Source organism: Apaloderma vittatum, unplaced genomic scaffold (genome assembly GCF_000703405.1).
Source record: "Apaloderma vittatum isolate BGI_N311 unplaced genomic scaffold, ASM70340v1 scaffold22200, whole genome shotgun sequence".
NCBI classification, from domain to species: domain Eukaryota; kingdom Metazoa; phylum Chordata; class Aves; order Trogoniformes; family Trogonidae; genus Apaloderma; species Apaloderma vittatum.
Genome location: NW_009694247.1, coordinates 3,425 through 24,888, shown reverse-complemented (window position 1 = coordinate 24,888; position 21,464 = coordinate 3,425). Strand labels below are relative to the sequence as shown.

Sequence of the window (21,464 nt, the reverse complement as noted above, 5' to 3'; positions counted from 1 at the left end):
GCCCAGCGATCCAGCCTATCCAGATCCCTCTAGAGAACCTCCCTGCCCACAAAGAGACTGGCACTTCCTCCCAGCTTGGTGTCATCTGCAAACTTACTGAGCGTGCACTCCATCCCCTCGTCCAAATCACTGATGAAAATGTTAAACAGAACATGCACCTCTCAATTTAATGCTGACTTAACCTCCCTGAATTGAAAAGATAAGGTAATTTAAGAATTTCTTCATCTGTGTTGTGGTTCCAAAATATGTAACTTTGAGCTCTACACTCAGATAAGATCAGTTGTACAAGTTGTATAAAAGGTGAGGAAGAGAGAAAAGGTATGGCTCAAAATTTTACTGTCCCTCTGCCCTTCATTCCAGGGAAGATTATGGTCAGGCAAATCTTGGCTTCTGGGTGGTAGAGGGAAGGCAAGTGCACACATGGGCTGGAGGAAGCAAGTTTAAAAGGTTTCTTGTTTTTTTCTAGGAAGCTGAAGCTTCCTTCTTTTCATATTCTGCTTAGCCCTTCATTTTAATTGGACTTACTGCAGACTGGATCTTAAGTCTAGTCTCCCGTGTTGAAAACAGTCCTCACTGATGCAAGGAGAAAGGTGCCACTGAAAAGCTGCATGAGACTTAGTCCTGAGCTGTTTGAATGCTGAATCTTCTGAGCAGAGCTGAGGAACAAAGCACCCTCTTCTACATGGCTTTACAAGCACTGAGTTCCGGAACTCCCCTCACTTCCCTAGCTCTTCTGTGTTTCAATGGTAACTTGCCCACTCATTATCTCATCCTCTCTCCCACTTTCTTTGTATCTGTTCAAGGTTCCATTGCCTTTTTTTTTTGTCTTTTTTCCTACTCCTGTCTAGCTTGCAGATTACTGCTGCTACCTCAGATTTGAAAAAGGCATTGTGTACTCAGAGGCTTTTTATTTTTAAGCTCTAAAATACTATTTTTCCTTACAAACTCAGGGCAGTGAAACTCTGCAGTTGAATACTGAGACCAGCATTCAACTGTTTTGCTACTATTGAACACATCAATTGCTACTGCTTAAGAAAGTATTTTATATCCTGGAAAATCCATGGTAAGGGCAGTGCTTTTTAGTAGATACAAGTTGATGAATACACTGTGGAAAGACTAAGATAAACATCACACTTGAGGTTAGACATAGTAATGGTGCTGTATAAACTCCAGTAGTGTAAGTTAAGTCATGGTAAAACTGCAGCTCCTGCAACTGGAGAGTATCTATACGCCTTGTTTGCCAAAAATTAAAACCTGACAAACTGCTGTTGCCTACTTTCTTTCTTGCTCTTATCTTTGGTGCAGGATAGTAACTTCCAATGCAAAAATTCTATTTGAGAACTGTTTCTTTTGGGTTATTTTTTTGTAGATACATAAATCTGAGCCATCACTGACCAAAGTTCAGCTCCAACAAGTAAGTTACATAAAGCAGGAAGCCTCAGATTTTTTTTTCTGTGCCTCCTTTCTGCACATAACACTGTGGAATGCCTCCAACTGCTTTAGTTATGAGCCACCTAAGCCTCTTCATGAATCTTAATTTTGACATCAACTACAATATTTTTAAACACTAAAAATATTAGAAACTATTTAATGACTCATCATTATCTTCAGTCTTTCAAAAGAACACGATTTCTGACAACAGAGTATAAGCCAAGTAAGTTTCAACATGCAAAATTTTCCTTTGAGAACGGTAGTAGCAACTAATAAAAATTCCAACATAATAATATATGACATTAAATGTAAATATTACTGGTAGTCACATTTCCCATTAGCTCAGACTTTCCTTTATGCTCACATTTAACATACATCAAGTTTATACATATGTAGCTGGTATTCAAGCAATTTAAAATTTGAGCTGCAAATCACCATTCTGTGCCAATTTTTGAAACAGTGTTAAACTGCGGAGTCTAGATTCTCGTTCACCATCCTTCCACAAAATAATGAGGTGGTCCGCAGAGCATGTAGCCAGTCCCAGTTCACCAAAGTACAGGAACATCTGTAATGAAACAATTACTATTACGATGATGCTCACAGGAGTTTGTCAGCTGGGTTAAACGTTCAGTGTACAGCTGGACTAAACAAATACATGTGTCTGAAATGGTCCTGCTTGAAGGTAGGCATGCAAAATTACAATGTATTCTTTCTATACACTTGACATCACAAAACCCCTATGTGAACACAACTCTTGAAAAGCACTTCACACTGAAAGACCTTGGTTTAGAAAAGACAGTAAAACCTTACAGATGGAGAAGCTAAAGTACAAAACACTGCAGAAGAAAGTTATTCTATTCTTATTCTAGAAAAAAACTTATTCTGTTCTTATTCTAGGGTGTGGCTAGTAGGTCAAGAGACGTTCCCCTCCCCCTCTATTTTGCCTTAGTGAGGCCACATCTGGAATATTGTGTCCAGTTCTGGGCCCCTCAGCTCAAGAGAGACAGGGAACTGCTTGAGAGAGTCCAGCGCAGAGCCACAGAGATGATGAAGGGAGTGGAACATCTCCCTGATGAGGAAAGGATGAAGGAGCTGGGTCTCTTTAGCTTGGAGAAGAGGAGACTGAGGGGAGATCTTACTAATAATGTTTATAAATATGTAAAGGGCGAGTGTCATGAGGACAGTACCAGGCTCTGCTCAGTGATGTCCAGTGACAGGACAAGGGGCAACAGGTACAAGCTGGAGCACATAAGGTTCCACAAAAGCATTAGGAAAAACTTTTTCCCTGTGAGGGTGACAGAGCCCTGGCACAGGCTGCCCAGGGAGTCTGTGGAGTCTCCTTCTCTGGAGACATTCATAATCCACCTAGATGCATTCCTGTGTGACCTACTCTATGTAATCTTGCTCTGGCAGGGGGGTTGGACTAGATGATCTTTTGAAGTCCCTTCCAACCGCTAAGATTCTGTGATTCTGTGATTTGAAGTCAGTGGTAGAAGAGTAAGTGACTTGCACGAACTCTGATTTCCTGGTTTCTTGCAATAGAAGCCACCGTTCTGTTCACCTGGGTACACCGTCCCTTTTCCACAGAATACCACAGGCTACCATCACTAGGCTTGGAAGGATCAAAGAGTAAACAACTGTGACAGACATCTGCATGTTCCTGGTCACATGGAGGAAGCCAAATCAGCTATAACTGTGACACACAAGAAAGGTACAGCAACAGTGCAGAAATTCTGAAAGAGGAATGGAGCTGACAAGTCATATAGTCATCTGTGACTTCAGAGACCTCCACAAGGCTGCCTAAAACTAGCCGCTAATTGCAGTTTAATACAAGAGCCAATGGAAACAGGTCACGTGATGCCACTATGGCACGCCTGTGGTATCCTGAGTCTTCAGCCTGTTGAAGGAATCTGCACAGAGGAAGCATTCAGGCCAAGAACTGTGCTACAGCCTACCTGCTGTCGCAGGAAGAATGATTTGATAAAGGCTGTGATTAGTGGCTATTCAACATTTACTAATGATACAAGGTAGATTAAAAAAAATAAATTAGCAGCACTTAATCATTAACCAATTTAAAGATTTACAAATTATTTGGTAGAATAAGTTATAGCAACTTGATGACAACTTTGTAGATTACAAGATTCATGTTAACTTACTACAAGGTATTTTCAGTTGAAGAACATATATATATATGTCTATACGCATAAATACAGAACATACAACTACAAAGATGTCTATATAAGCACACTCATGACACGAACACACACTTATGGAAGCAAATGTGTATATTTAAGCACATGAGTAAGTAGAGAAGTGGATGTAAAGATAACCTAATTAAATTTTCCCTTTTATCAAGTTTAGAGCAAATACAATGTATCATCAGCATTCACCAATGGTCAAGGTGAGACTCCAGGAGGAATACTCGCCCTGGCCTGCGTCAGAAGACAGCTTTGAGGAGTTGGTACCCAAGAGGCACCTCAACTCAGTGGAGATGCTGGTCAGCCTGCTGCAACCCAGGAGAGCTCAAACACCATTTACAGGGTCTAGCATAACTGACTTTTGCCAGGTACTTTACCACACCAGCCCCCTCAGATAGCATAATACTCTGGCACTTTCTACCAGTTGCACAGGCCCATGTTATTGCCAGATTTTGAAATGCTGGCATCATCTCTTTTGACATACATCCCTGGTACAGGGTACAGATGTACCAGGCTATCAGGGACTCTTATTGCCACCCCTAGCCAACAGGGAAGGCAAGTATTCCGGTTTTTGCAATCTATGGGGAAAGTAGAGGCCAGGCACATCAAGGGATGCTTTCGCCATACTGGTCCTCTTATCTTTCACAATACACATTCCTGTTAGGTCAGCTTGCCCTCCACAGAAGGGATCACACCTGACACCAAGTATCTCAAAAAAAAAAAAAAAAAGGAGGGAATGAGAGAAAGCAAGGGAATGAACCACCACACCTGCTCCAGGAATAGCCAATTAACAGCTAGGCAGCTCCAGCCAAGTCTCCAACTTTGACCATTATATTGCATCACTATTCAACATTTCCAGCTCAATTCCTCCAGTCTGCACAGTGCAAAACCAGAATTCTCCAGACATGATTTCCTGCAGTGTTCTGTATCTACCATCACCTCAGTTATTCCTTGGCTCTGCAGCATCCCAGCAAAGACCCAGTACATTTCCTCCCACCTTCTCTGCTGTACCTCTTGCTGAATTACATAGATGTCCTCTTTCTTAGATAACAACTTTCCATACTGATAGTAGGGCCTCTTTCAAAAGTTTGGGGTTTTTTTGAAAGAAAGATAGTAAAGAGGAGCAGAAAGCCTCACAGAAATCCCTGTAGCAGAAAGGTTCACCTTAGCTATTAGTGAGAAGCTTTCAGCTTTTGGCAGTAGCAGTTCTGAAATCCAATCAATTTCATGAACACTTGTGTGCAAAACTACTCCAGAACCACACCACTCCCCTCTACCTGCCCTTCCCCCTGCTTCTGTCCAGAATGCATATATAAGTCCATCCTAAGAAAGTTATTTGTTACTCCAACAGGTTTCTGAACATAAAAAGGTGTGGAGAGAAAATTCCATTTAAAACAAACACATACTCTTATTAGGCAGACAGAAGCACAGAATAGTACCTGATCTAAAATTAAAGTATGTCCTTAAGGCCCACATCACAGAGGGCCAAGAAATTCCTGCATGGACTTTGTTTCATATGAGCCCTTGTTTAGATTGCGAATTTAAGATGAATTGCGAAACAAACTCACAGTTCACAGCTGTATTGTTTTCAGTCTACAGAGAAACCTAATACCGCACCAGATTAGAGCAAGTATGTATACATCTGTACACACAACCCACAGGCCTCGGTGTTAAGAGTTTTCATTAGAATTTTTAATCAGTATGCATTATTGTTTTCACACTGCACTAAATATATCCCATAATCAATGTGTTCCCAGCCTCCAGAGCAAAATAGCTGAAAATTACAGCTGTTTAAGAAACACTGCCGAAATTACTTAAGTGAAATTCACTTCTTCTTCTCTTCTTTCTAAAGCTGACCTACCTGCACAGCTGATGAATGACCAATCAAATCACCCACCAGCTCCAAGAAATACATAGGTGTATTCTCCTGCGTCTTCTTAGCAGCTTGGTTTGCCTGCTTGCTTGCTCTTCCAAAACCCCACATGTTGAAAAAACCTGGAGGAGGGGAAAAAACAAAAATACAATTTCTTTCCTCTAGCTAAAGAAAGAACTACAGGAGTCACTTAAGATCTAAAAGCAGGACAGTCTGCATGGCAAAATGACAGAAGCATTGCACTGTGCAACAGGAAACATAGCCACTTTGTCTTTTGTCCTTACTAGGCATATTTTAGCAAACACGTTGAATTACTCACCTGGATGAGAATATATACGGATTGAGCAATAAATCCAAGGACTGCCTAAATGAACTAACTGAACAGCAAAGGTATATGCAGGACAATAATGTTTACGTTTGCTGTGTCCTCCTAAACTGTTACTTGTGCAAAAGAAAGAGTTGCTAGTCTCTCTCCATGTGTCCTGCACTAAGGCATCAGGGTGCAAGTTAGCAAGCAAGTTTCTTATGCTGAATTGCCAAGTTTTGTACTGTCCATTGGCTTTTTCCTTCAGATTTAAAACTATCAGCCAAACTACAGTGTAAAAGATAATACTCTACACGTTCTGTTTAGATAACAAAAAAATACACACTTGCGCCACCGTCTCCAGAACTGTGCAATAATACTGACAAAAGTATTATAGTTGGGTTCTGTACATGATGCAAGTCCAGACTTACTTCCTGCCCTTTCCCACAGCCTCAGTAGCACATCAAGTAAGAAGTGTGCAAGACCACGGCCCTGGTGCGGGTTAAATAACTGGGGAGATGAACAACTACTTAGGGGATTCCTTAGAATAAAAACACAGCAAATCAACACCACCTGTTTTGCATATGGTTTCTTTCACGTGTCTCCAACCACAGAAGTTATAGATTTCCAGTGTGAAATCAAATACTAATTGTCACACTAAGAAGCAAAAGTGTGTAAATCAGCTGTCACTAGCAATACTGAAGACAGAACATTCCTGAAAAAGTGTTTCTAAATGAACCCAGGCAGCAAAGGGATAATTGCAAAAAACTACCCTCACCAGGTGAACAGTCAGGTAGACAAGATCCATCAAAAAATTATTCATAGCTCAAATATAAAAAAACTCTTACAACAGACAGTAGCAGTTCATTACTGCTCCCAGTCCCTAACAACAATTATATTGTCCAGAGCACCCGTCCAAGACTGCACCTACCAGTGTCCAGTTGCTGGCCTGGTCAAAGAGCAGTAAGTGCTACAATGTCTGAACTTGGGGAAAATGCTTCCTAGAATACTAGCAACTAGCGCTGAGGACCGTGATGCCCGAAAGTAGGATGCATGAAATTAATATGAAAAAGTGAGGTTGGATACAGTCTCAAAGTGAGTCCCAAAGTAACTTCAAGTTCAAGGAGGAGATGTGGAAAACACATGGGGTTTGTGCCAGCTGCTCATCTGCAATCTTCTCCTTAGCTTTCTTCACAATGTCCTGCAACTACTGACTCCTGCATGGTAGAGGATCCAGTAATATTCAGGACAAGGACAAGCGGACCAAGGTTTGTCAGGAGAGGTCATATTTTTTTTAATGCCAGATGATAAAACTGTAAACTCTAAATAAGCTCTAAAGCACAGAAGTGCTTCATCTGGACCTTCTACCTTATTATATTAGATCTTGGAGGGCTTGTACACCCATATCTTCTTCAGGTTGCTTCACACACCTATTATCAGTTGATTGAACACAAGGTATTATCACTTCTTACAAAGCCTGAAAACCTCTCTATTGCTATATGGTGAATATTGAGTTTCCTGTTACTGTTTTTAAACGTGCCTTTCATCCCCAACTACTAGCAAACCTGTTGGAACCGACTCCGCTGGCAGCTGCTGCTTTTCTCGGAGCTCCCAAATGCGCACACTGCCATCTTCTGAACAGGACATCAGCTGCCTGCAAAAACAATTTGATAAACAACAGTAGCATGGATGACAATCTGTGCAAGTTACCTTGTGATGTTTCTATAAGAGAGAAAGGAAGTGCCTCAGATCCTACACAAGTTTCCTAGAACTTCTTTGCGTAGTAGGACATTCGGATGTTCGCTACAAAACAAGCTGTATTTGCAGTAGGACAAACTATAATGGACTTGCAAAATAGGCAGGAAATACACATATTAAAAGCATACCACTCTGTAAAACAAAAGACAGCAAGTCTAGAGTCTGCATATACATTTCCACTAATGGGCTTCCATAACTTTACTTTCCTTAAGCATTTCTTATGAAAAATTAACAAAAGGAAAGACATTCCATTTCACTACATGTTTAGAACAGTTTAGAACAGCATAGGTATTTACAAGATCAAGGCCCTAATTTTCATCTTCTTACAGACTTTTGCTCCACTGAAAAAGAATATAAAGAGATCTAACAACACAACTATTAGATTATATACGAGTAGCAAATTGTCCAGCTTGGCTGTCAAAATAAGTTCCAGTTAGAAAGTCAGCATTAATGAAAAAAGGTGGAATTTCTCACTTTTTGTTAAAATATTTCCACTGTTACAAAATATTTAGTAAAAAATATTTACAGAATCTATCATAGGACTTTCCTTTACAGAAGTAAAATGCCATTAAGCAATACTTTCACAATGTAGACAAAAGTGCTTTATCACCTGATTTTGAAAATAGACATTTTACTCTAAGCTTGTGCATCGAGCATATCGGATTTTTTTTTTTTTTACAATTTATTTTATACAATGATGCATTTTTAGAACTCCGATTAAAAAAGCTCTATCTAATAAAAGCAGATCAAACCAAGGCCCAGGTATCTGCCCTAGAACTCTGATGTAGCTTTGCAGACTGCCTCTAGCCACCCTTTCAAGTTGTGCACTTCTTTACTGCATTAACAAAATGTACTGTGACTCGTACCTGTTTGGAAGCTTCTCAATGTGCAGTACAGAGGAGTCATGAGCAGTTCTCTGGCAGGCAATCACACGCTTCATTTGAAGATTATATACGTATATGCCTTTGCCAACAGCAGCAAACACACACTGGAAAGAAAATGCAATGGAACACCTTACAGAAACAGATACTGAAAGATCACTCTGCATGTAATGGATTTCCAGCAAGTTCTATGACATCATCTATCCCACATTATCTAGCTCGTTTCTGTCATGTTACTGCTCTATCCCACACATACAGGATATACTCTAAGCAGCTGTTTGATTTCTGTATTTTCATCCCGTACCTTATGGTCTAAGAGGAAACCAAAGATGCCAAGAAATCAATGTATTTCTACAATCAAACATTTATGTTCTTACACTAAAAAAGTGCTCTTTTTGCTTTGATGAATTCTTGTTTTATCAAGAAAGACTGAGAATATAGCAAGCTGTTCTACATTTTTGCCTTTTTTTCTTTTTAATTTAACTGAAGCTTCACAAAGAGGTCTTGCTCAAGCATTTGGGCTCAGTACTGAGCGTGGAAAAGGAACTCTCTCACAGAAAGGTATTATATGATAATGCAAAGATCTGGAACTATTTTGCATTCAATGCTCTTCTTCAGAAAAGTGTAGGGATTCCATCTCATAACTGTCATGGCTCTACGAAGCCACAAAGAGTTAACAGATCACTGGACTTAAGATTTTCTCATGACTTGTAACAATTCCAGAGAGGACAAAAGTACAAACATGTGTAAGTACACGTGGTATGTATTTGGTACTGAACAAAGGAGTGCAAAATGCTTCCATTCAGAACATATTTGGGGTTTTTAACATACCCTGTTTAGGTAATGGTACGCTAGACCATTTCCCTCAATGACCTGCTTGCTTCTATACAGCCCAAACTTTAATGTCTCATAAGCAGTTCACACTACACACCTGTCAAAATTTTGTAAACCTGCTAATCCAGTGTCTTTGACTAAGACTTCCTATATATATTCAATGGTGTTTTGACACTGTCCAAAACACTTTGTTCAGGTTTTTGTTGGGTTTTGTTTTATCTCTGGGTTTTTTCTAACACACATCCTCGGCAGGAGTGCCATTAGTTCTGAAACTAAGCTCACATTGCTGATAGCACTCTACTAAACCAAGAAGCCCGTATTTATTATTTTCTAAGGTTTGTGTGCTGCAATAGCTTTCCACATCACTCTTCCACCTGTGTATCTTAGTGTTTTCTCCATTACAGTATTCCACTTGAGACAGGCTCTTTAGCTTCATACAGTCTTACAGCTTTGCAAGAGATGCTCTTCACAGATCACATGTCATGTGTCTGCCCCCCCATCCCCACGCCCACACAAGCCCCAGCAAAACCCTGGTCATCTCAAACCTCAAGAAAATAACAGAAGATGAAGCATCATCTGTTATTAACACACATCTTAACATGCAAGTTACAAAGAAACACACATATCAAGACACCAGATGCACTCCTTAACATTGTTTCTTAGTATTGCCAAACTTTTGTCGTCCCATTTCTTTCTGAACGATGTTTTAACCACACGCACTGCATCTTCTTTAGGATAAAGTTCCTAACAGAGAAATTACCAATTTTCTTTTTTGTTTGTTTTTGTTTTTAACAGGAGGAACAGTGTTCTTTGATATTCATAGAGCAAGTAACAAAGTAATTCATTATAGTAATACATTTCTTTACCACTTTCTTAGTAGGAACTTTACAATACAAACAGCTCTGCCCTAAAAGCACCTTGTATTTCAGGATGTAATGCTAAAAATACCTTTTCTTGTCACCATTCCAAAGTCTTACAATAAATAAAATTCTGCAAATCGTCTAGTTCATTTCCATGAATGGTAGAAAGCCCTCAGCAGCATCAGATTCCACATTCATTGTTTTACTTACTTCTGAACTCCCCCAAATTCTTTTCCCTTCCTTTAAAACACACCTTGTATAGCCTTCAAGCAGGAAATCCAAACGTTCTGAAGGCAAATTATACGACTTCTGAATAGGATTGGCTTTTGGCTGCTTCTAGAACTAAGCACCGACAACAAAACCACTGGAAATCCTACTGTTAGAGATGGCTATGTCTCTTTTCTCCCATGCACGCATCCCTCAACATTTCTCTCTTCAGTGTTCTAGGAATACTTTTTTGCAAGCAGATAAATGCATTGGGCGCCTAGTTGGTTCTCAGCCTACATTCAGGCTTTTCCACATTCCCCAGCAATGGGCCTACAGGCCCCTAAACCGAATCCCACTGTACCCAAACTAGGAAACATCTTCCCTTTCACAAATAACAGTTGTCAACACTTCACAAAAGTAAATAACAAACTAAGGACTTCTAGTGTTCCCTGAAAAAATAACTGGTTTCTGCCTGATTTTCTAACCAAGAACTCTTGGATTATCTCCAAAGCATGATTTAAGCAGACCGGATTTTGAACCCATATTTGTGTTATTTGCAAATGAATATAGCCCAACTGAACAGAAGCAGCAATATGTATTTACTACTAGACACAGACATATGCTTGTTCTTTAATTCACTTCATAGTACTCACAGATACAACTGTTAAAGAGGCACATTACCGTGGAAACTGTATTTCCAAAGCCACAGAATATGAATGATGTATGACATCAAAATACACACCTCCTGTTTACTCTTCTCTAGAGGTACTGGAAAGAACTAATAAATCTTTGTCAGTCAAAAAGAAACGCTCTTCTGACATTATGTTAGTTCTCATATCATCAACATTATAATCTTCAGTTAGCTCAATAACCAAAATTTATATGAAAACTGTTGATCATATAATAATTTCTGTGCACATTTTATAGAAGCCTCTCATATTAAAACCAGCAAACTGAAAACACAAAATTCTTGGCCTTCTGTGACAAGATCATGCAAGCCCACTTGAAGCAGTTTATTTAAAGCTTTTTACCTCCTCATCTGATGTTAGGTGTTTGACTGACGTTTCATTTGGGCTTTGGGATAACTTTATTTCTGGCTGTATATCTGGATGGACAGAGGAGTCCCAGAAGTTGCATTCTGATGCCTGCTTTGTCCAGTTAAATGCATCCCAAACTATTAACTCACCCACGTGAGAACCTGTCACAAAAGTCAAGTCTAGAAGGGAAAAAAAAAAACCCACACAGTTAAATCACATGATGTTAAAAAAAAAATCCATTTCACACAAAGCTACAATTTTAGAAAGTTAAGAGATCCCAATTTTGAGTGAAGCTACACAGAATGTGCAGCACGTAACTAAATGTACAAAAACCTCTCCCTTTGAGTGAATACTCATTTGATTACCTAGCTTAGCTCAGATGAGGAAAAGGAGAAGAGCTCTTTTATAAAATTAAAACCAGGAAGGGGAACATTCACCAGCCTGTGAGCAAAAAGCAAGAAACACTACTAGAAGTATTTACAAGTATTTGAAGTTCATTTGTTGCCTATATCATCTTCCAGAGCAGTTACCTTGGGACTAATTGAAGAACATAACACTGTATATTTCGTTTTAAGAATCCGAAAGAATATGAGAAAACAGCATTTTAAACTTTCCAAGTAAGAAAATGACCCAGAGCTCTATTCCCATCAACAACCTTGCCTCTTTTGTCCTTTTCCTACATCACAACCTGCCTGGTTTCATTTCACTGTTAATCCATAAATAAAGCCATTGTATTTTCACATTTCACTACCTTTGCACCTACACTGGAAGGTACATCTACTAGTTAATGAAGCTTCACTCCAGTTAGAAGTTTGGTCCCAATAAGAACTCTACAGCTGAAATATCCTACTGGCAACTAATAAAACTAGTAACATTATAAAATTGCTCTTACCATTGACACTGATTAATGACAAAATGTTATCCTGATGGTCAACAAGGTGTTTTACTTCAACTACATTCCAACCTTCAGATCCATCATTAGGAGCAATCAACCTAAAAATTACTTCAAAATATAGAGAAATTATCTATATATGAAATATCATTCAGAATAAAATGTACCTATACTTAAACACATAATTTTCAGAAAGACACAAACTAAAACATATTATAAGTAAGACAGTACAAGAGGTGCAGATCCACTTATGACTATTGAGATCATCAAAAGAAATGATAATAAATTATTTCAGTGTTGTTACTGAGACCTCTTACTACAGCAACTACATGATAAAATCTCTCAGCCTAGTAACGCTGAAATTTAAGAAACCAGTCAACACAGAAAGCAGAAGTGAAAAGTGTTAGACAAAACATCTTTTTAAGGGCTTATCTGACTGAAAAATATTATTTAAAAGGAAACAACATTCTCTAGTAATATGTTAATCAAGACCAGCAGAAATTAAGACTAGGTTAAATGGTTTTTGGATTTCTTTTATGGTATCTCAAGGGCACTACAAAAGAATTGCATAAAGTTTAGATGGACGTATACAAGTGCCTAAACGCAAGACAACTATTTTTAATTTGCTCATTATTCTTTAATGAAAATATCAGATCAATATTTTTCAGCTAAATATTTAATCACACTGAGCAGTCTGTTGTTTTGCTGATGCAGTGCTCTACTTTTTCTCCTGGATTTCTTTCCTTATCTTGAAATTTCACTACATTTATAGAATACTCTTATTTAATAGACTCTCCACAAACAGCTTGCCAATAATTTACAGTTTACATATATAGGAAACCCTGTCTCCAATTAAGCAATAGAAACCATCACATTGTCTTATTAGAGCTTTGAAGAGCATGTGACCAGCAATATCTCATACTCCTGATCTCAGGATCAGGAGGCTCTGGAGAAGGCTAGTACCTGATAGCTCTGATGATGAGCTCCAGGACTTCTACAGAAGGACAAATGTAGATCACCACTGTCGGATCTCAATAGGTGGCAATAACACTAATAATAACAAATATAGAAAAGCTTTTTTCATGTAGATTTCAGCAAAATTCCTCAATTATTAGTATTGTCCACCTCTTTGTCAAATAAGGAAAAAAGAGAGAAGGTTGCTAATAACACCCTCATACTATTTACTTTTCCTATACAATTCCACCACTGTGTTCTTTACACATATCTTTGTTAACCAGCTGTAAAGAAGAACATAAACATTTAACAGAAATACGACATACTCACTCAGCTCTTTGCCAACAGCTGCCGCAACACAGTTTTTAGGCAATTCAACCAAAGCACTGATACCTTGGAAAAAATACAGGTGATAAGGGAGAAAAGTATATTCATTGGCAGAGTAAACTGTTAATTCCCTACTAATAAAAGTCTTCATTATCTTTCTTCCACTTATAAGTTATTATCAAAATAAAAGCATGCTGCCTGATGTGAAAGTTAAATGGCATTGGAAGTGAATAGATTACCTCAGATGGAGGTAGAGTCAGGAGTTTTGGTCCTGAACCCAGCAGAATTCTGAACATCAAATTTAAGGTGAGGCTGAGAATTACCTTTATATTTTAAATACCATTAAGATGTTTACGTCCTAATTCTGGACAATATTAAGTACACTGTAGTAATTCCTGCGACTCTAAGCATGTGAAGTACCAAAGTTATTAGATACTGATACTACCACAGGATGCATGATAAAAAAACTACTGTGCAGAGCCAGACGAAGAATAAAAGATAAGTGTGAAGATAAAGACAAAATGTCATCCTTGCTGTTACTCTGCCTTCATCCTGCACAGAATTTCCTAAGTCTGTGCTGCTACACCATTAAAGGAAAATTCCCCAACTATCTCTTTCCCCACAATGGAAACAAGAGATTAGGTGGGAAGAGGAAGCCTATGTTGCACATCCCATTGACCCCTTGCACAAAAGTTTCAACTCATTCTAAGCACTACAGCACCACTTCCAAATGGTATTAGGCATGGTATTTCATACTGAACCAAAAGAAGTACTAATATCCTCAATGATTCAGAAAGTTTTGACTACCACTAACACCATTCTGTGACAAAAATAAAGAAAATATTGGTTCTAACTTTGAATTTGATTCACAACTTCTTAAGTATCTTTGTAAAGTCTAGCAATAATACGCAACAATTTTCTTTGCATGGACAGGTAAAATATATATAAGCTTATTAACAGCAACGCAAAATTGTCATTAAGATCTGATTACATTTACTGTACCTCTTATAAAACTTGCATTTTCTACATCAGAAGTACTGATTCTTAATAATAAAAAGAAATCTTTACTGCTTCTTTACTTAAGAATAATAAAACTCCAGCTTGTTCACAAAAAAAGCCAGCCAAGGGCTCTGGTCCACATTACAGCAAACATAAATCAGCATCTGAGATCTTGTCCTGTAAATCCAACCTAATGTGCAGTTACTGAGATTTGACATATTCTAAAATTCACACGAGCACTGGAGATTAAAAGCAGTCTTAATTCTGAAACTATTAAGTCTGATATTTAAAAAAATAGCGAGCAGCTCTAACACATAATGTTATCATTATAATTAAAGAGAATTTGCCAAGTTGGTTTTGCATCATTATACAGATCCATTTTACTTGCACTTTAACATGTATAATAGTCATTTACATTTTTACCTGCATCAGTAAGATGACTAGTCTTACACAAGAGATCTAATTTTCGGTTCCAAACACATAGATCACTCCCTCCAGACAACCATACATCCAGTCTTTGAAGAACTGTCAAACACTGCAGAACGAAAACCAGATATATGTCCGCTCCAAAAGTTCTACAGGGAATTTCTCAGTGAGATAATCATGAGCTTTAGCTAGATAAAGCTGTAAGTACTATGAAATACAGTACTAAGCTGTCATTTCCCTGAGAAATTAAGACTTAATTGCACACTATGTTACACAGTTATACTTTCCATCAACAAAAACCAATGTTTCCATGATTTTTTTTACTACTGTTAACATTCAAGAACTAGTTTGACAGCCTATTATAGCAACAAAATCAAGCCATAAGGTTACCTTTATTCTACATGCTTTCAAAAAAAAATAAATAAATGGACTGAAGTTCCAAAAACAATTTAAAAATTATGTTCACTTTTCATCCACCTATTACGTACCCATTATGTAAACCAAACAGTGCTGTTCATTTTAGCACACCTGCCCGTACGGCCCATGAGCTATACATAACAGATCTTCCTACACAACAAAATTATAGACATACCTAGGGTTTTCGCAGCTCACCTTTACAGTAGAATGGAAACATGACACTTTCTGAACCTGTCTGCCACTAGTGCAGTCCCAAACCTGACTTTATTCATTAAGGAAACTGAAAGAGTTTTATACATTATATTTATAAACTGCTGTGTTTGTAACTAAATGAGAGATTGGGAAATAGCTATGCAAAGATTCTGTCTTCTAAACCCTGATTGCCTTTTCAATATTTGGCCAAAATGACATAGTAATAAAGGCCTGTTATGAATTCATTTTTGTAGCAAGGCTGCATCTACCTATGAGCAATAACTACTAAAATCTTAGTGTAATCTAATTACACCTATCAGCCAAAAATTTAAGCAACTAGCGGTCTGTCTCAATGCTACCTTTAAAAGCAAAAGCCAACAAAAAGCCCATATAAATTTGAATCCTGTCACATCTAAGGATACAATAACTGTTCTATCAGCTGATGCTGTCAAAATCAAATGTGCTTTTTCTTCAGATGCATCTGACGAAGAAAATGGTGCTATAGCTGTAATTTTGTGTGTGTGTCCATGAAGTTCAAAAAGCTTTTCTCCAGTCTGAAAAATAAAAACACGGAAAATTTAGGAGAAAATTTGGCAAATACCTACTGTAGCATGACATGGGTATCAAATGACTTTAAAAGCAACAATTTTTAAACGTCTAAAATCTCCCCTTTCGAAGCAATTTATCGATTTAGTTCTTATTCCTTCAATATCATTTAAGATTCTACTCAGAACTAAATAAGATATTAAGTGAAAGCGTAACGGAGTATCGAGCCCTTAAGAACTAAGTTCTGTATTAAACTCATTTCCTTTTAATGCAAATATTGACAATTCACCTGTTTTAACAGATAGTACAGTAAATCAGATTTGAAAAAAGCACTTATTTGAAAAAAGGCATTGCCTCTGCACTGAATGAAATATTTAACTTTCACTGACTTTGGCGTTTTCCTAAACCCAATTTTGTTAGCTCTTCATTCAATCGACTCAGTTATATTACAAACAGATACAGCTAGTAGAGCTACTGAAACGTACTTAAAATTTAACTGTGTGTGTGTATATATATATATATATATATATAATCTTGGCAGGACTGGGACCTTGCTACATATTTGTTGAGTTACTTATCAATATTTCAGTGTTTACAACAAACACTGAACATATTTTAAAAGAAGAATTAAAGCCACAAGTTCAAATAAACTTCTGCTTTTCACATCATCATTTCATCTCAAATCTCTAAAACCACTGACTTCCCAAAACATTCGAACTTTTAAAATTTACTGTTTTCTTGGGTTGACATAACTTTTACTTTCCTAGTTCTCCTTTGTAAACTAAGATTTAACAGATTCCCTCCACTTTTACATTTTCAAACAGTAACTCTGCAACAATTCTTATTTGTTGTGTTTTTTCATTACTAGGTATTTAACTCATCTCCCCAATTTCTACCCTCTCCAGAGTACACAAGCTAACCTGAGCATTCCAAAGAAATATGATTCCATCATCTCCTGCAGATGCAAACCTGGGGAAAAAAAAATAGTTGTGAAAACTTCAATATAGTGTAATGTAATGGAAAAGCAATAAAGTGATGTAATAAAAAAATTGACAAGATCTATCAGAACTCAGCTTCAAAGAATAAACACATATTTGTAAATCTCATTACAGCTTATAAACTGAAAGCACTACATTTAAACAGGTGTTTATCAACATATACTTAAGAACAAGGCTTAAGAATTCCAATATATACTATTATAAACAGAACTCGATATTAAAGTAGTATTTATCTTGCTTAAAAATATGAGCTCTTACACACCAAATAAGAGCAGCATTTAAACCTGAGTACTACTAGTTAGAGGTAACTGACTGCAAGATAGCTAACAAGATACAAACCAGTAAGCCCAGAATCAGAGAAGCCAAGTATTTATCGTGATGCTTTAAACTCTGACTTAAAAGAACTCTCAAACGGAGTGCATTTCAGGTCCTAAACTCGACTTCTGCTAAAAATCCAGATGAAAGGAGTATCGTGAGGAAAAAAAACACATTCATATTAGCATGTTAATCTCACATTAAAGTCATGAAGAAGAGGTTACATCACTTCTGAACTTTTTTCTGTTACCAGCTGTGAATAGTTTCACTGGCTATACACAAGTCTTTTCTTTTAAACTCTTTGCAGTTAGAAAGTTTGTGAAACTTGCTAAGAGAGTAACTTCTCAGGAATAAAACCACAGGGTTTTATCACTCTTGGACATACCCTCCTGTTTTATTCTATTATAGTGAAAAAAAAAAAATGTGTAAGTTGTACTTCACTCATACCTTCCATTACTTTATACCCAGCCCAGCCCCTTCTTTAAAAAGATAAGAGCAAAAAAATCTTTCACACACACCTCTGCTAACAGTAATTTCTTATCTTTAGTCATATTTTAGCTCTATTACACCTTGTTTTGTTATATCAAGAACTTAAAACAGTAAGACTCTCACAATTCAGCAATAAACCTTTAAATTCCAGTTCCTTTCTTGAACAATATTGGAACTGCGTGCCACACAAACAAAACTCCAGAAAGAGAACAGGTGTTTCAAAAAAGGCACAAGTGTAATTCATCAACACCTAAGTTCAACAGTGTTGATTTGTGTACTTCCCTCCTCATCTTCTAAATCAGGATTTTCATTTCGATATAAAGGTATGTTGTAGAGTCAGTTATCCTACAGTTGCATTCTGTTCAGCAATGCAGAGATTCATGGCCCACCTGATTGTTTTCCAGGCATGATCACCATCATCTATAACCTCACCTCTTTCCTGAAGGAGCACGGAATGATCAAATGAGCAATAAAAAAAAGCTATTCTTAAAATGTGTTAAGAACTCTGTTTAGTTTAATGTGTCAAATGCTGGAGTATTACATGTAATTTTATCTCGGTCCATTTTTTGGAAGACTCTTGCCTTCTTTAGTGATCTTCCAATCAGTATGACCCTTCCTTCATGCTTAAAAAGTCCGAGAGAAAAGAAAAAAAATTTAAAAATCATAGCTTTCTGTTACATTTATACAGGATTTATTTAGTATCTTCAAAAACCAATCTGAGAAAATTTTCCGCTCACTGGTTTTAGCTGAGCCACTGAGAAAACAAGAAAATCCTTCTGCAAAACTCTCAATAAGATGATATTATCTAAAGACCTGAAGCGTGAAACTTGGCTTACAACAGCTTACAAAAAGTGCACAATGGAAGAGCTGCAAAAACTAAATAAGAACATTTCAAAAGCTGAGTAACAATACTAATTTTACTGAAAATAATTAAGTGAAAAATATTATCAGCTGCTTAATAATCCAGAAACTACTGTATTCTTAATAAACCCTTAGAATTATTGTCCAGTGAAACAACTCCTCAAAATCTCAGAATATTAATCAGCTATATAACTCAGTTCTTATTCAAATGCTATTTGGTAACATCCCTTCAATGCTGCCACCCAGGCTTTAGTTTTACACTGATTATCGTTAGTTTAGCTTCAATAATTTAGCTGCTACCATACAACAAAGCCCAAAATGGTAAAAGATTTCTTTGCATCAGACAGTGTATGCAATCTAAGAACACTCTAGTATTTTTTATAAAGGCCACTTACATTTACTGAGCATGTATTTTGGGGAAAATGTACTTTGAAGAAAGGTTATTTTAATAACTCATCTGAGAAAAAAAAAATTGACTGAAAAAACCCCCACAAGATTCTTTTATTTTTATATGAATCTTCTGGTGGATTACTGCAATATAGAAAAATATATTTTATGGTAATGCATGTAACTTCTCAGATACATGTATTTATGACATTAAGAATTAAAACTGACAAGCTAAAAATTCTCCATGGAGTCTTCTGTTAATATTTTACATACATATTTACTTATTTATTTACGGAATTATTAAAAAGTAAGATCTGACAGGCATTCCAAATTTGGAAGAGATCACCTGTCCAATCAACACACAGAGAGGAGAGAACTTTCCTTCACAAAACACTTGCTGTACCATGCAACGATATAAACCAAACTCTTACTCATGTTAACTTTATGCAGTGTATTAATATATTAGAAATCCCCTTCTATTCCTAATCCACAAAAGATATGCAACTCCTTAACAGAGAGACTCTTGTTCTCCGTTCCAGACGTTTTTTCATTTACTCTCTACATCAGCCAAAACATACTACAGTTATTACTTACTTATTACACTTACTACTGACTAAAGGCTTCACAACTGTACTTTTAAGGTAAATAAATGTTTCCTCTCTAGTGGGATTAAGTTAAATCAGAGAACACACAAGGCTAATTTAGACAAAGCTAGCATAAAAGCCAGGCTGTAATGTAAAACTATCATAATTCATTCTCTCAGTCACACTTCCAAAGCAACAATGGTAAATGTAGTGACTTCATCTCTGCTTCATAACCAGTTTTCCAGCTTTTAGACAACTCCATCCCCAGAGTTCACAATAAAGTTGAACTTAACCTCAACAAACTAATAACAGAACAGATAAAGTTTGTCAGAGAATATACGAAAAAGTGCACAAAGCTAAAAACTGGAAGAAAGAAAAAAAAGGAACTGTCAGGTTTCAAAGAAGTAGAGCAAGTTGAACTAAATCAAACTGGAGGAGAGAGCAATGCAGAGATTTGGCATATGTTGAATTTTACTAAGCAGTCACTCTGAATGAAGTTATGAAAATTTCAAAATTTCAGAAGTTCAGAAAAAAAGTTGCATGAATTGAAGCTCAAGTGAATCAAGCACTAGTTTCAAAAGAGTAACAAAACATTAGAAAGGATATTCAATACTGTTGAGAATGTCATGCTCAGTTGCTACAGCGCATATGTAGAAGTATATTACATTCTTTTGACGAACCAAAAGGTGTCCTCAGTTCAAAAACTTCAACCCATGTACCCACTCAGAAGTAGACACTACCACATGTCATCCTGGGAGAAAGTGTGTGTATGCATGTACAGAGAAGAACATCTTGAAACAGAAAGGATGTATTAGCTAAAAGCATTTCTTTTAAATAAACGAATTTGTACCAAAAACATAACTCCATCATCATTATTTTCTTGTTAAAGTATAACAGAAGGCAAAAGACCTAACATATCCAGAAAAGAGAATGTTCATCCCTTGCCTGTATAACCAGGCTTTCCCTGCACTCCCCCCATCAAAACCAGAGGTGATTAAAAATATTACTACATTTTCATAAATATTCTCTGAAGTACTGTCAAGGATGCTATGAAACAATTTGAAATGCAATTTCATACCTGCAGTCATCTATTTGCACTAGAAATCGTACTATATCTTGATGGCCTTTTAACACAAGGAGCTCAGTGTAAGGATTCTGTATTTGTTCTTCACCAATTGTCTGTACAGATGATTTCTAAAATCCATAAAAAGGAATTAGATTTATTTTGTACTGACATAATTATCTTCACGAGGTCTTTGAAATGTCTTAACAATCTACATACAGTCTCATGTGTAGATACACAGGTAAATGTGAAGTTAAACTAAGTTCCTGAAATACCATTTTGCTTTAATGAAAATCATTACTTTACTATTTCAAGTAGATAATATCTCTCTACAGCATGCATTTTAAATTATAATACAGCATTTTCTGTTTACCAAAAAGATCCCGTACTGCTTTAATCACTGACAGACAGAGATGAAAACCCAGTTTAGTCACGAGCTGTCATGTGGAGCCAGCCTCATGACTTAATTCATCATATATTCAGTTTCTCATTAAATTATACCTCTTCCAGAAGGTCTATGAACTTCCCATATCTTTCATCTACTGTTAAATTTTAAAATTCTATAAAAGATGACATATTTAAAATTAATAAGAATGTTACATTATATATAAAATATGCGTTGGGACTATAT

At 36.8% G+C, this 21,464-nt stretch overlaps 1 protein-coding gene across 1 annotated transcript; it reads right to left on the bottom strand.

Annotated features, from left to right (window-relative positions):
* Positions 1-1,843: 1,843 nt before the first annotated feature.
* On the bottom strand, positions 1,844-20,964 carry WDR41 (WD repeat domain 41; the record flags this gene model as incomplete). The annotated part of the gene is made up of 12 exons (XM_009867087.1): positions 1,844-1,996; positions 5,491-5,624; positions 7,372-7,460; positions 8,431-8,552; positions 11,378-11,562; positions 12,276-12,386; positions 13,560-13,622; positions 14,979-15,090; positions 15,594-15,656; positions 16,013-16,144; positions 17,057-17,105; positions 20,849-20,964. Coding segments are annotated over 12 exons (1,329 nt in total), but the record flags the coding sequence as incomplete, so codon positions are not given.
* Between the last annotated feature and the right edge of the window lie 500 nt (positions 20,965-21,464).